Consider the following 16,459-nt stretch of genomic DNA (forward strand, 5'->3'; position numbering starts at 1 on the left):
CTAGAGGTTCATCAATCTTGTTTATCCTTTCAAAGAACCAGCTCTTGGTTTTGCTGATCCTTTGTATTGCTTTTTTGGTCTCTATGTCGTTTATCTCTGCTCTGATCTTAAAATATTTCTTCTAATTAATTTCCTTTCAATGTGCATGAATCCATGCACCAGGACACTAGTAATGAATATATAAATAAACAAACAAATACCGTTTAAATGCTTCGCTAAACTTTGAGAAAAACACGCACACAAAAAATATACAAACATTTTACTTTTGAGGAAAATCACATTTGTCTTGGTTACCTGCAAACACTTGAAGCAAATATTTTGCATTGGTTTTACTGCTGGAGGACTGAACCTCAAACCAAGGGTGCTAGAGCATGTGTTCCCAGCCCCAGCCTCCAGCTTCTCCCAGCTACGGCCTAAGGTGTAAAGCTCACTCTGCTGGTTTATGTCCTCTCCTTTCTCTGTTCCCTTTATCCCAATGCCCCAGATATGGGTGCGGTAAAGGAGCTTGTTGGAAAAGATTTAGGCTTCCCCTAATTAGTGTCCATGTTAATGTTATGTATATACTAGGTACTAAGCATGTCAGGAATTGGTATTAGATTCAGTTTTGTCATATGGGATTTCTTAGTTTAAGTTCAGGATAAGGTAATCTCAAAACATCTTGTGAAAGTCAAAAAACCCTTTCCCAAATTTCTGCAAACTGGAGAAACTTGGAGTCTCTTGCTCAACATGTCTTCAAGTTTCTTCTGCTTCCATGAGTGCTTTCTCTTTTCAGGAGAGAAGCTGAAATTCAGTCTCTTCATAGACTTACACACACACAAAATCCACTCAAATGGAACATTTGTGAAAGTAACAATGTAAGCACTGGACTATTCATCATACCAGTTTTATTGTATTTATATATATTCATTTTTCTGCTGCTCACTCAGAACTTGAAGAATTCAGAGGAAAATTGCTTGTGTCGGGTGGTAGAACACCCCTCTGGGGCCCACATCACACCCCTGGCTTACCTCTGAGACAGTTCTGACTTACTTCCATGTCCTGGGTATTTCTGCACTCTGCTTATTTTTATAAAATTTTATTGTTATAAAATATATATATAATTTATTGATTTCAGAGAGGAAGGAAGAAAGGTAGAGAGATAGAAACAGCAATGATGAGAGCCTCCTGCACGCCCCCCACTGGGGATCGAGCCCGCAACCCCAGGCATGGGGCCTTGACCGGAATCGAACCTGGGACCCTTCAGTCTGCAGGCCGACACTCTATCTACTGACCCAAACCGGCTAGGGCTGCACTCTGCTTTCTTTGACTCCACTGAAGCTCCCTGAAACTCAAGGGAGCTTGCCTCTCCCCATCGGAGAAACCCTCATCCAACAGAGAAGGGAAGCCAGTGGGTAAACACTCCAGCCTCCTAGCTTCCTGGTGGGTTGCTATGGAAGGCATTTAGCACCTCTTTCAGTGGTCCTCACAGAAGTGAGCCCTTGTTGCCAACAACTTTGATAAAATACCCTTTGCCTTGTCCTCCTGCCCTGTCTTTGTTGAGGTGTCTGTTCAGATCTTTTGCCCATTTTTAAAACTGGGTTGTTTTCTTAATTGTTGAGTTTTAAGAGTTCCTTGTGTAATTTGGGTAACAGGCCTTCTTTATCAGATGTTTTTTGCAAATATTTTCTCTTAGTCACTAGCTTGTTTTCTCATCCCCTTGATTAAAGTAATCTTTTTTAAAAAATATATTTTATTGGGTTTTTTTTTACAGAGAGGAAGGGAGAGGGATAGAGAAACATTGATCAGCTGCCTCCTGCACACCCCCTACTGGGGGTGTGCCCGCAACCGATGCCCTTGACTGGAATCGAACCTGGGACCCTTCAGTCGCAGGCCGACGCTCTATCCACTGAGCCAAACTGGTCAGAGGAACAACTTAAGGTAATTTAAATGTATAACATGAAGTGATATTTAATAATAATCAGGGTTTATTCTATGTGTATGGTACCTAATATTACTTAATGTATTTCTCTTAAGCTAGAAGTACTTCTATGCTATAATTTATCTTTTATTTTTTTGCTATGCTATTGTTTAGTGTAACATTACTATAGTCTCTTTTGATTTTTAAGTTATGTATAGTCATAGGCCACAGAAATAAATTATATAATTTTACTATATGAAATTAATATATATAATTTTTAAGGAGTAATATATAATAAAATTGCCTCAAACAATAAATTAAATATTAAAACCATGTTAAAGACAAATGCACTTTCACAATGGCAACTAAATTGTTTAACAGAATGCTGGCCCCACTGGGTGAAAGAGATATACAGCAACACCATGCTGTAAACGTTGTTTTAAAAACATGCATTGTGTTGTTCACATTTAATTTATATAGTTATATGCCACTAAGTAAGGAAAAAGTATATTTAATTGAAACAAGCAATAAATATTTACTTAGTATAAAGTTTATTCACATGTTTAAAAAGTGTCTGTAATAGAAAATCCATTAAAACCAAAACATAATCAAGGCTGTGGGGAAAATGTACATTAAAAAAATGGATTTCTTTTTCCAGATAATGAAAATACTGATACATTTGTACTGTATTGTCTTAAGTTCTTAACCTGATAGGAAAACATTTTAAACAACAAAAAATGGTGGAGAAATCACACAGTACAGAAGATTGAAGGCATCAATATGACATATATGTTCCAAAATGTCATACTGGCAATCTACAAAAGAATCTACTTTAAAAAAATACAGAAATTCTAGACACTCTTTTAATAGCATAAGCACTATATGCAACATTCCAAATCAAATAACAATTAATTCACATTCAATTAGAACAAAAACAATATGAATGATATGAAATTGAGCTTTTGAACAGCACTAACAAACATTTTCTTGTTAAAGATTCTCTTCTACATACTGGAAAAGTGTACACACAGAAAGTATCTGATAAATAGAAAAAAAATGATTAGAATTATACAGGCAAAGGGGAAACCAAAGACATCGAGGACACTTTTGTTCTACTTCTTAATTGTTCTGAGAGTTTTCAACCACCCTGTTTTTACACAGAGGGAGTATTATTAACAGATGCAAAACTTTCACATTATTTTGTGCTCTCTTTTTTTCATTTTGAAAGAACATTCCATGTAGAATTATCTATCTACTGAAGGTATAACATTATAAATGTGTATTTCTCTTTTTCTAGTCCAATTTCCTTTTTTTAAAAAAATATATTTTATTAATTTTTTACAGAGAGGAAGGGAGAGGGATAGAGATTTAGAAACATCGATGAGAGAGAAGCATTGATCAGCTGCCTCCTGCACACCCCTTACTGGGGATGTGCCTGCAACCAAGGTACATGCCCTTGACCGGAATCCAACTCGGGACTCTTCAGTCCCCAGACGGACGCTCTATCCAGTGAGCCAAACCAGCTAGGGCCAATTTCCTTTTTTATACCCATATTCCATTCATTTCCTGATTTTAATAGAAGGGAAAACACCTAATTCAACATAAAACTTTGTGTCAAAGTAGATTTAATGGTTAACCCTAATCAGTTACCTAGGGAAGAAGCACAAACAAAAAAATCCACCCAAAATACAATAGGAATAGGAAAGGGTGGATATATGTCAGAAATATGTCAATAATTTTACATTGAGATATTTTCCTTTCAAATATTATAAGCATTTGTCAATTGTGGCCGACGCTCTATCCACTGAGCCAAACCAGCTAGGGCACATATACTAGTATATACTTTTATATATAGGTTCATATATTACATATGACAAATGCTTATAAATTCCTCATGTAGATTTAGAATTAAGCAACAACATCCCTGGATTTCATAATTTGAGACAGTCTAATTCTATAGTTACAAGTTGGGCCTAGAAAGTGTGCTTGCTCATTATAAACCTAGCTCTCACCAATATGTTAGATTTTGGGCAAGTTAGCCTATGCCTTAGTCTGACTGTTACAGAGTGAGCAAAGTAGAGTTTGCCTCTGACCTGTTAAAGTAAGTGCAAAGTGCAAAGTTACATGAGAAAAAGTGCTTACTTGTAAAAGCCAAGTTATGACTAACAGTTAAATTTTTATAGGTTATATAGGAGGCTCTGTAAGGACCATTTTTCCTAATTATATGTAAATGTCACTAGATTATTTCTTTGTGACAGACAAGCAAACAAAGAGACACAAGAATCTAAAAAGGATAATGCCTTTAGTAGTCTGTAATGGTGAAGGTATTGCTTTTATGTGACTTAAGATCATGCTGTCTTAAAGGAGAGACACATACACATATGGTAACATGACTTATACTTTCTAAATATTCAATTTGGAAGGAATTATCAGTCATGTGAGTTTAAGTCTCACCTCTGTAAAAATTATAAAACAAAATACAATTTTACAAATGAGCTTTAATAGAAAAATGCAATGCCTGGTAAAAACATAAAGAACAGAATTTTCTATTTCTCAGGAGTATGTTATATTTCTTTTCTTTGTCTTTCTTTTGTGTGTGTGTGATTCTGGATCTCTTTATTACATGTAATAGTTGTATTTCTTGAGCTCCTGCAAGGAGGAAACAAATGACACATACATACACATCCACCAACATAAATTTGTGCACACTCATTCACTCTAGAGGTCACTAGTAGCCCTACCCATGAATCCATGCGCAAGTAGCTCCCTGCCACTTGCCTCAGCTGGCCATGCTGCCCACTGCCACTGGTAGCTCTCCACTGCTGGTAGCTCGTTGCCCCGCCCTCCGCCCTCCTGTAGCTCTCCGCGGCTCATAGCTTACCCGCTTGTAGCTCGCCGCTTGTAGATTGGTCATGATGTTATGGTGTCCTGGCTAATTTGCATATTCCTCTATTATTACATTAGATACTCTACTACATTATTTTTTGTTTGTTAACCCTCACCCAAGGATATTTTTCTATTGAATTTTAGAGAGTGGGAGCAGGAAAGACAGAAACATCAATGTGAAAGAGACACATCAATTCGTTGCCTCCTGCACACCCCCCAACCATGGCCAGGGATTGAGCCTGCAAAATAGCCGAACGGGCCGGATCCGGCCCGCGGGCCGTAGTTTGCCCATGGCTGGGCTAGCGCAACTCTACTACATCCTTAAGGAGAGACTGGTCACAAATACAATTAGAAGGAGAGATAAAATATAAGTTAAAATGGTTACTGATGGTGTTTTGTGTCCAGACATTAAGAGATACAAAGGGTTGCTGGTAACTTTAACCAATATTATATTTTAATTGCAGAAAAGTAAATTACTTTTTCTAGGTTCTGAAGCTATTTAGAAAAATCACATTTTCAAAATAAATAATTATATAGTTATATATAGATAATCTTATATAATAAAAGCGTAGTATGCAAATTGTCCCCTTGACTGGAGTTATTCCGGGAGTTCGACCAGAGGGCAGGCCAGCCAGGGGAAGGGAAGGACGCCCCAGCCGGCAGCTGCTAGGGACCCTACCAGTGCACAATTTTCGTGCACCCGGCCTCTAGTTAAACAATAAAATAGGTGCATCTACTTAGTAATTTGGGTAACTTTATCAAATTCTAGCCACTCCTAGATTTGAGGCCTGTTTATTTATTTGTTAGTGTAACACTCTTGAAAATCCTTGTTATTACAATCCTCTAAAGATCTAACTCCTTAGCAAGTGTGTTGTTGTTTTTTAGAGAAAATTACTGATCCCACTCCTCATAATGAAACATGACTGATAGCAAGAATTAACAACTAAAACCGGCAATATATGGTGAATGCCGTTTTATAATTTAAAATATAAAACCAAGTGATTATATTAAGGCCACCAATTTATAATGAAGTATCAAATTCTTTGAAGTTTTGCAACCAATAAGAAAACCTAATAAAGAGTGGGCCCGATGTTATAATGGGATAATCTAATGGTTACAAATTCTTACTTTTAAAATATTCAACACAAAAAATCTACAACCTTTATCTACCACAAAGGATACAGATATTTCATCAGTTCTACTTATGACACCCATACTACAGATTTTTTTTTTAACCATTAAAATAAATAAGAAAAAAGTGCTCTCTTCTTAACTGCAAAGATATGGAGTCCAAGCTTCTTATCAGGTTGATAATGATCAAGTTCAGGTTTAAGATGCCGCCAGAACTGCTGTGGTGTAGTACTCATGCTTATTCCTCCTTTACTTCTTGCAGTTTGTCATAAAGGGCTAAACTGATGCGTCTTTATGGTTCGGGAAAAATGAACCATTCAAATAATACGAATCTCCTCTACCACCAAGATGGCAAGGTGAGCTTAGTGAGATGGGAGTGACAGAGACTTTTTAAATACCCTAAACCCTTTTGTTGACCCAGGATAAGGCGGTGGTGGTGAAATACTGTGTTTTCTGGTCAGTGCGACTGCCTGTTCATAAGAAGGTAATTCTGTGTCCTCCAGTGGAGGTGGTGATGGAAACAAGACAGCATCCTCAGGTCTTCTGAAAATGATGGAGGGAGTCTGCCTTCCTCTTCTCACGGAGGTGGCTGAAGAACTAAACAGAGATACAGCATTTATGTCTAGAAAAGGCAGCAGTTTTAGTTTAAGGTGGCAACATTTAAAAATCCAACCGACTAATTTTATAAAAGTTGAACCTAATTTATTAATATAACAACAGGTTTCTAACAACAGAAAGAGTCTTTCTTGGTCTAGTGGAAAGATCAAGAGCTTTAAAGTCAGACATGGGTATGAAGCTGGATCCTGTCCTTTGTTAGTCATGTGACCAAAGGCAAGTTAACCTAACTCTGTAAAGGGGGAATAATAATAGCTACCTCTACACAAGGATTCAAAATATGCTACTTTCCCTGGATGAAAACTTTCTCAAAGTATGGCGTGAAACCAAACCCAGGTTTTGTTGAAAGGCAGCTCAACGCCAAGTCAAGGAAACCAATGCCACCGATAATCACAGCAGCTGATGTCCGTCTCTCTCCTTTGTCCCCCTCCCGAAGTCCTGCTGCCTGATGCGTAGGTCCCTTCTAAACAGTTCCTTCATCGCATCACTCTTCTCTGCAAAAGTCTAACCTGCAGCGTTCTTCCCATTGAATCGAGTTCTAACTCCTGTACCTCCTTTTCAAAGCCTCCCTTATTCCAGCCTCACCCTGCTTTTTATAGCTCTCTGCTCTTGCCAAGGTAGCCTCTTTAACACTCCTCAGTCTGTGCAATGAACTCTGTGCTTCCACTGGTATGGTTCCCTTCCTCACACTCTGTCTTTTTCCCACTCCATTGATCTAAGCCCAGCAATGAAAAAAGTATATATATATGGCCTAGTTCTAGTCCCACCATTTTCACAAAACTTTGTCAGCTACACCAGCCAATGAAAATTGAAATGCAATATGGGTCTGATGTTTTAAACCTACCTCTTCCTTCCTCACTTGTTAATTACAAAATGATAATTGAAACATTAGTAAATTGATCTGTTTAGGCTATGAAGCTGGCTCATCTATGCATAAATTAACCTCCTACAGTTATGGCTAACAAGATAATTCATAGGTAATCCCCAACCTCTAGTCAATATTTACAACATCCTTCCAAACAAGAGACAGTTTAGCAGACTCAAAATTCTGTAAACTTTTCCAAACTAAGTAAGTCCATTTGCACCTTAAAACACCCTTTCCTTCAGAGGTAATAATGAGATCTGAAATTGGAGGGAAGGAGAGAAGAAAAAGATCTGTGTAAATCTAGGAACTGGATAATCAGCCCATCAATAATTGAGAGGTGACCGAGATCATTACACGTTTGCTTAGAGGGCCGAACACAATTCCTCCTCTGTCAGAAATCTGGAATGTTCTCATGGTAGGCTAGTCACTTGCCACATTCACTAGCCTGTAACAAAAAGTTCTATCTGTTTGCTTATAGGGAACAGATGCTTTATTTGAACAAATAAATCTTTCCATGTCAACTTTCAAAGCTTGAGATATAGAAAAAATATAATAACTGCATCAAAGCCATTAAATATCTACACAGCTATTTCTTACATATACCTTAGATGAGTGAAACCAGAAAGTGTGCACCAATAACATCTCAAATAAATGGACATCATATTACACCTATTTTACTCCATAAAATAAGAAACTAATAAATGAAACGATCTTGTTTCTAATTTCTTGGCATGTTTTTACAGAAGAATGAGACAAACTTTTCTGACAATGGTCTTATTTTTCACTCTTTTTCAAATATTTCCTCACCCCCCATTTCAGACTTGCAAAATATAGAAAGAAAACAAATAACTCTGCTGGAAGAATTTCTTAGGACAATAGATGATATGTACTTTAGTAAGTATCTAAAAGCTAATCCCAACAAAGGAGAATATATGGTAAACCTAGTTTGAAATGTCCCCTAAAATACAAAGGGTCGCTGTGAGGGTTAAAGTGAGACAATAGATGTAAAAATGATCTGTGAACTGTACAGCACTATATTGTACTAACATTATGTATAACTATTTTTTTAAAAAAGCTGACATTTGTGAACCTTCTTGTATTCTTTTGAAGGACCAGCGTTATTTTTAATTTTAATACTTGGAAATACTTTCTGTCTGTATAAAAGTCATACAGCATAAAAGAGAGTGGCTTAAGAAAAATGAAACCAATTCTCCTTACTTTCTCTCACTTCTCAGATTTCTGCAGGATTTACAGAAGTCTGACACACTCCTTAGTCCATGCCCACAGGTCAGATGAATGCCTCAGGGACCTTTTTGGGAATTCCCGTTTGGGGACAGAATTACAATTTATGTTGCCCCTGTCCTCTGCCCTCTTTGCTGGCATGTCTCCTGTATGCACCCTTTCTGTGGGCATCCTTACAGGCTCAGTCCTTTGCCTTCTGTTCTTCCATCTCACTCAGAACTTGCCTATTCTCATGGCTTCAGCTTTTATCCTCCAACAGATGAATCCTAATTCTATATTGTTGCCCTAAACTCTGACCTTAACAATACAGAAAAAAAATTTATTGTGATAAAATATATATAACTTAAAATTTGCTATATTAGCCATTTCTACGTATACAATTCAGCAGTATTGCTTATATTCACAACGTTCTGTAATCATCACCATTATCTAATATCTATAACCTTTTCATCACCTGGTCACCATCATGCACTTGTCCACTTAATTTGAAAGTGTAAATAGGAATATATAAGCCCCAATTTTGAACAGTCTGTTTAGTATCTGGTGCTTTTAAAAATAACATTATTCTATGCTTACTCATCTATATTTATTGAGAAGGTAATACAGAAGCTAATAACTTTTTATTCCTATAAGTACATTGAGGTTCTATTATGTAAACAAGTACTGCTTTTATGAATATTCATGAAACGTTATTGTGCTATTATCTTCAAGTGGCTAACCATTTTATTTTATTAATTTTTATTTGATTTAAAGTATCAGTAAAAATAACTGAATTTAAAAGCTATTCTTTTTCTATTTGGGTAGCCACACGGCTAGATCTGACATCACCGGGACTCAGACTAAATTATGGGACTTCTTGCCTCTGGAAAGGATGTGGGGACACTGGTATCTGCCTCCTGCTCAAGAAGGAAACATCGCCCTGCCCGTAGCATGGTTCAGTGGTTGAACATCAACCTATAGAGGTCAGGGTTTGACTCGTGGTCAGGGCACATGCCCAGGTTGCAAGCTCGATCCCCACCCAGTGTGGGGCGTGCAAGAGGCAATCGATCAGTAATTCTCTCATTGATGTTTCTATCTCTGTCTTCCTCTCTAAAATCAATTACAATTTTTTTTTAAAAAAGAAGGAAACATTGAAAATTCAATCTGATATTTGGGAATCTGCTTGTATTCTTTTGAAGGACCTTAGAAACAGCATTTTGAAGTTTTTTATTTGTTTTAAATTAGGCAACCAAACAACTATCATATACCAGAGGAGACTGGGGACACATGACAACTAAATGCAATGTACTATCTTGATTGGCTCCTAGAGCAGGAGGAGGACAATCATGTAAAAATTGGTGAAATCTAAATGAGGTCTGGAATTTAGTTAATATTAATGTACCAATGTTGTTTTTTTAAACTTTTGTTTATTTTAGTTTGTTAATCCTCACCCAAGGATATTGTTCCATTGATCTTTTAGAGAGAGTGGAATAGAAAAGGAAAAACAGAGAGAAACATCGAAGTGAGAGAAGCACATTGATTAGTTGCCTCCTGCACATGCCGTAACCCGGGCCCAGGCCAGGGAGGAACCAGCATCCGATGTACGTGTCCTTGACCAGAATTACACCTGGGATCCTTTGGTCTGCAGGCCGATGCTCTATCCACTGAGCCAAGCCGGCCAGGGCCCAATGTGGTTTTATAAATGTACTATGATAACATAAACTGTTAATGAGAGGAACTGGGTGAAAGATATAGGGTACTCCTTTGAACTATCTTTATCACTCTCCTGTATATCTAAAATTATTCCAAAATAAAAAGTTTATTTAAAAAACAGGCAGCCATTTTAAATCCACTTAAAAAATAACAGTACAGAATGTGTAATAGTGAATTAAATATTTTCATTTGGTACTTACCCTGGATGTCCTTGCCGGTTACACTTAGTGATACAAAGATAGTAACCAAGTAATCCAAAAATAACCAAAAATACTCCAGCAGCAATGAGTCCAGTCAGAAGGCCCAAAACGTCAATTTTCTCTCTGTTTCCACCTTAAGAAAAATCATTAAAATAACGTAAATATAACTGAAAAGCCCTACCTGTGATTTCCATAAATTTAACCCTGGGTCTAAGCACAATATTAAGCATCAAATAATTAATATTAATTTTAAAAAAATCTTTGTGCTAAACATATGACCTAAAGAATTTTAAACAGCCCTAACCGGTTTGGCTCAATGGACAGAGCGTCGGCCTGCAGACTCAAAGGTCCCAGGTTCGATTCCAATCAAGGGCATGCATGTACCTTGGCTGCGGGCACACACCCAGTAGGGAGCGTGCAGGAGGCAGCTGATCGATGTTTCTCTCTATCCCTCTCCCTTCCTCTCTGTAAAAAATCAATAAAATATATTTTAAAAAATAATAATTTGAAACACTTCCTGAAAGCCCTAGTTATGGTTTTGTTTCTTTTAAATAAGTCATATTAAATGAATAATATTCAAGACTAAGCGGGATAAACTTAAACTTTGTTCCACTAGGCACACTTTGATAGTAACTACTAAGATAAATGTATTGAGCAACTCCAGTGTAGCTGTGTAATATAATCTCCCTATAAGCTTGGGCCCCACACAAGAGGAATGAAAGAACAGCTGGCAAAAAACCTACCTAAAAGTCAATTAGAGGTGATCAATATATATAAAAGACAGGATGGTCCCTCTCTAGAAGTTACTTCATATTACCTAACAATCTTAACTTACCTAGTAACATATGATTTCCATTCACTTGTAATGGTAAAAAAAAAAAAAAAAAAAAAAGACAAAACAAAACAGTTTACTACTTTAAAGCAATGGAGTACAACTTTTCTGTGCAAGTCTTGACTTAGCTGAGCTGTTTAAAGCAGCTTTAAACCTATTATCTCATTTCCCGAGTATCTCACCAAACTTGATTTTCATTGTATAAATAGATGAATGGGGCCTTTTCTATTAGCCCCAGTGTATAATGGAGAAAATTTCCTTGAATTTACAAGGTAAGCATGTTGAGCAACAACCAAACTCAAATAATGAAACTAAATGTATTATAAAAGAAAGGGTGTGGGAAAAACATTATTTAATCAATTCTTGTCTTACCTGATATTGCGGTTGGTCCTTTAATTGAATAGTCCTGCCAAAATGCCAGCTAAGAGAAAGATAAATTTTCCAAGTTAATTTCATTTCATTGTCATTTCATTTAGTCCCAATGACCTAGACTAAGGGTGGTAAATTTTTGGCAGGTACCACAGGTAAGATACCAGTTCATTCAAGCTAAAGGGTGTGACTCACTTTAATTAAAGCACTACCATGCACTACTGTTTCTCCCAACTCTGGAATGGTCAGGGGATTATTGCCAGTGCCACCTCTCTACCACTGTACCCTGCTATTCTCCCTTCACGTGCCCAGAGCTCCCACACAGGCATCAGGGAAACGACTGCATTGCAGAGTTGGTGCAAGTGCCAAAGGTAGAAGCTGAGGCAGGAGACTAATTTTTGAAAAGGAGTCTGAATTTTTCTATGCTAAGTGGGACCTCGGTTTGCTAGATTTCATTGAAAGGTATTTATTGATTTAGAAAGACATCCCCAAGGCTGTTTAAGTTCAGTGTTACTTGAGAGAATGGGAGAGATTTTAAGGAACCATGATAAAATTATAAAACGGGTTTGTGAAAAACAGAAGAAAATCTCAACAGGCACCCTTACAAAGTGTAGACTTTGTTTTCCTTCTCTAACACAAGCAGCGGATGTTAGCGCGGAGGCTGGGCACAGTTTTGGGGGGAAAAGAACTACGTTCCATTAAAACCTGCATTTGAAGGATACCAAGCGAGGTTCTTACTGACCAAAGAGTAAAATGGCACTTTTGAGGAAGGGAAAAAGGAGCTGGGGTTATTTAATCTACAAAAGTAAAGAATTTGGGTCATTTAACATTCTTCAAGAATATGCCAGATTATAACAAGGCCAGTGCTGTCTCTGTTTTGTGCCTTTACAAAATGAACAGACGGGATTTCATTATGTTTTAAGGGAGAATGTCTCAAAGTCTCTCCCTTACATTTACAGTGATGCCACACAACCGACTCCTGAGTGCGGGGACTGTATATTTTGTATCTTCAGGCTCTAGCAGAGCACTTGGCACAGAGCAGATTGCCAATACCTGAACTATAAATACAGTCATCCAAAAGGTGAGGCCACCGTCCGAAAACACTGCTCAGAGTCTTGGGTTAAAGCCTGTGTCAGAGAACTAACTCAACTTATATCCTGAAGTTTAGTTCACTGCTTCATGATTGTTTTTGAAGATAATAAACATTAAGCACACAGAATTACAGCATAACCAATCATTTGCTGATTACTATAAGCCCAGTTAATTAAGTATAAAGCCAAGTCTAAAGTAAAGGCTAATTCGCTTTTTAAGAAAGTAGAAAAGAGATGACAGAGATAGAATCCTAATTGTATTTAAAGCATTAAATATCTAATGACTGCAAGGGCCATTTTCTTAGGTACAAGTTAGTAAATTTCCAGACAGTTAACATCATTAACCAAATTACCGTTTTATCTTCATCCACAAAAATCTCTCTGGCTTCCTCATAATTGCAGAGCTCTTCGATGCACTCTCTTTCTAGGTCACCTGGAGTGAAGAGCTCCAAATCAAATCTATTATATAGCAGGTGTCTATGAATGAAAGAGTTGGCTTCTTCTTTTGATGTAAATACTAATGAAGAAATAGAAAGATGTCAAATACTGATAACAATAAGAAAGAAAATTCCTATTTAAATTGTGAAAAGAGTGAAGAATTCTCTTGATGTAGTTAAGTTACACCAAAGTTTCTTGTGTGGTTTTCAAAGCTGACAAAAATATCAGTAAAAATAATTCTATCAGTTGAAGCATTTCATAGATATAGTCTAGTGTTACTCAGCTTGACATGGGTTTAAAATACTAAACCAATAATGCAGTACCTCAAAACCTGCCTAACTTAACTATAACTACATGAAATCTAATTTCAGAAAGGAGAATATTAGAAATCTGCTTCTGTATTGCTACTTCTCAGATTCGCCCAGATCTTCACATTTTATTGACTAGAAAGCGGTGCCAAATTTCTCATTGTCGGTCTTCTGTTCGAAAAGGTTATCTCAGTTATAAAAATATCCCTACCCTCCTGCATGGCGCTCAATAAGGCTACTTTCAACTTGAAAGGAATACAAAAGAGAGAGGCGTAAACGTGTTTTATTGTTTCTGAAGTGAAGTTTATGCCAGTACAAACCCTCACCCAGAGGCTGTTTGCCACTTCCCTGGGTGTGAAAGTTCCAATTCGGTCAGTGCCTTATCAAACTTTTCCCTGCCTCCCTCACAGTCTTAGGAGAAATGCTGCTTTTTATTGTTTGGGTTCTAAGTAACCCTGAAAGTGCTTATAATCGAAAGAAGCAAACTTCCTTGCTCTGGATCATCCTGAACTTCCGCGAGAGATTCTATTTTCCCTCTGGTCTTTGCACTTTGGATCTGCCTCCTCAGATTCTCTATCCATCTCCATTTCTCCTGCCTTAGACCATTCAAAGAGGCCCTCTGTGCGTTTCAGACCCACCAGTCCAAATATTTCATTCTCGTGCTCTCTCCCGTCTCCCCATGTTTTTAAAATAAATTCCTTGTAAGTCACTGGCCTTTATCAGAATTTAGCTGTAGGTTTTCCTAGTTACTTTTCATATTTCCATTTATTATATACCTTTTCATATATCTTATTTGCATATAGAGAGGACTGGCTTCTGTGCCATACAACTCTAAGACAGGGTTACTGCTACACACGTTCCTCTACTCTGCAGGTAATTTGCATATAGAGAGCACTGGCTTCTGTGCCATACAACTCTAAGACAGAGTTACTGCTACACACGTTCCTCTACTCTGCAGGTCTCTGTTACTACCTCCTGAGTTTATGGACACTTCCTGTTTACACCCTGCCTCCCAGATCAATGAAGAGGCCCTCCAGGGCAAGGATTACAGCCTTTCATTTCTACATCGCCAGTACACAGCATAGGGCCTGGCGCAGAGTCTGTGTTAACAAAATGGTTAATAACTGAACAAGCTGGCTTTTTAAACATAGAGGATTCCTCTTTTACATTTCCCACAGATATTGCCAGCCTTTTGCACTCAAGTATGATCTCTAAATTCCTTCCAGAGTTTGTGATACTATTTCTGAGAGTGTCTTTTTGTCTGTTCCTGTGTGCATAGATGAATACATTCATTCACAAGGATTCTGGGGATCAGCATCTGGTCCCACTGAGAATGGATCATCAACCACATATATGAGTGAACTTACATACATGATACAACTTGGGAGATACCAAGAAGGATCTCCTTCCAAAATTTGTCCTTTTACCATGAGTTATCCAATTGCCTAGAATTCTGTCATCAAGGGTTCAATTCCTCTGGATTAAGATAATTGCCCTATCTTCAAACCCAACCTCTCTTCTCTCTCTCTCTTCTCTCTCTTCTCTCTCTCTCTCTCTCCTAGAAGGTTTAACACACTAAGCTGTATTAATCATTAATAAGTCATCCAGGAGTATTAGTGTAACAGATCCTTCCCAAATGAAAATGAGCTGAGTAGGATCTGATGAGAAGGGAAGGGATAAGGGACAGGAATGTGTGGGGAAGTAGATCCAAAGTACTAGCGCTGGGTAGGGAAGCAGATCCAAAGTACTAGCGCTGGGTAGGGAAGCAGATCCAAAGTACTAGCGCTGGGTAGGGAAGCAGATCCAAAGTACTAGCGCTGGGTAGGGAAGCAGATCCAAAGTACTAGCGCTGGGTAGGGAAGCACAATGACAAGGCAGGGAGAAGGATGCTGAGAGCCAAAGCATTTCCCCCCACCCCCCTTTTCTGTGGTTTTTTTTTCTTTCTTCTTTGTTGGGCTCTTAAAACATGGGCAGGAACCAGTCTATTTATGACCTGGAACCCACGAGGTGTGAAAATATAGGCTCATAAGCCCCAAACCTAATCTCACAACCATCCGACTATATCCAGAGATTTGAAAAATCAAAAAGGACCTCAGATCATTCCACTCCTCACCCCCATGACTTTACAGATGAAGAAATCCAAGCCAAAAGGCATCAGGTGACTTGCCTAGGGTCTCAACAAGTCCAGACCAGATCTTGGACTATCTTTCCAGGAAGAACAACTCATTATGCTCATTACAATTACCACATAGCCTTATGTAAACAAAAAAGAAAAGAAAAATGGCACTGAGTTTAGAAGTTGAAATAGGTTCTCCATTCAGATTAACCACAAACCAGATCTTAAGTGTGTGTGTGTGTGTGTGTGTGTGTGTGTGTGTGTGTGTTTAATCAAAAGTAACTCAAAATCAGTTTGTATCCATTGCACTTAACAAACCACATTACCAAATAAACCAAAAATTAAACTAAAGAATATTTTCGTGCCCCAATGATTGATGAAGGCATGTAATTTCAAATACGATGCTTCCTAATTTGAGATCTATAATAGGCGGCTTGGGGTTCCAAGAGGGTTTTCTGGGAAACCGAAGCCACGCTCACCTTCTTCCCCCGCATGCCCAGACGCCTCTGGACCTCTCCTACAAAGAGGAAACGCGATGGTAGCGGCGGGCAGCTGGCTGAGTAGAATCAGAAGCGTAAACATAGTCCAGCAACGGTCAAACAAACTAAAACAGAAACAGAAAGTCACGTCAGAAAAGCCCCTGGCTCAGCATTGTTTCTGGAGGACCTGAGTCACGGACCTGTTGTGCTCAGAGCCACGGGACAATTGTGCCCCGCGCGCGGTTTCGGTCACCCGGGTCCAATCCGCGCCCTGACAGCGGCCGCGAAAGTGCCCGGG

The 16,459-nt window shown here is 38.2% G+C and overlaps 1 protein-coding gene across 2 annotated transcripts; it reads right to left on the reverse strand.

Moving 5' to 3' along the window:
• Positions 1 to 5,911: 5,911 nt before the first annotated feature.
• On the reverse strand, positions 5,912 to 16,320 carry PRRG4 (proline rich Gla (G-carboxyglutamic acid) 4 (transmembrane)). 2 transcript variants are annotated; one of them, XM_006771470.2, is made up of 5 exons: positions 16,162 to 16,316; positions 13,174 to 13,337; positions 11,733 to 11,781; positions 10,529 to 10,661; positions 5,912 to 6,511 (listed from the first exon to the last, which is right to left on the reverse strand). In XM_006771470.2, the coding sequence occupies exons 1-5, from the start codon at positions 16,262 to 16,264 to the stop codon at positions 6,277 to 6,279; spliced, it is 684 nt and encodes a 227-aa protein (XP_006771533.1). In that variant the 5' UTR covers positions 16,265 to 16,316; the 3' UTR covers positions 5,912 to 6,276. The 2 variants fall into 2 exon arrangements, with proteins under 2 accessions (XP_006771533.1, XP_015424487.1); XM_015569001.1 differs by lacking the exon at positions 5,912 to 6,511 and adding an exon at positions 7,607 to 7,651 and having other exon boundaries at positions 16,162 to 16,320.
• Positions 16,321 to 16,459: the final 139 nt, after the last annotated feature.

This window comes from Myotis davidii, unplaced genomic scaffold (assembly GCF_000327345.1).
Source record: "Myotis davidii unplaced genomic scaffold, ASM32734v1 scaffold425, whole genome shotgun sequence".
Lineage (NCBI taxonomy): Eukaryota > Metazoa > Chordata > Mammalia > Chiroptera > Vespertilionidae > Myotis > Myotis davidii.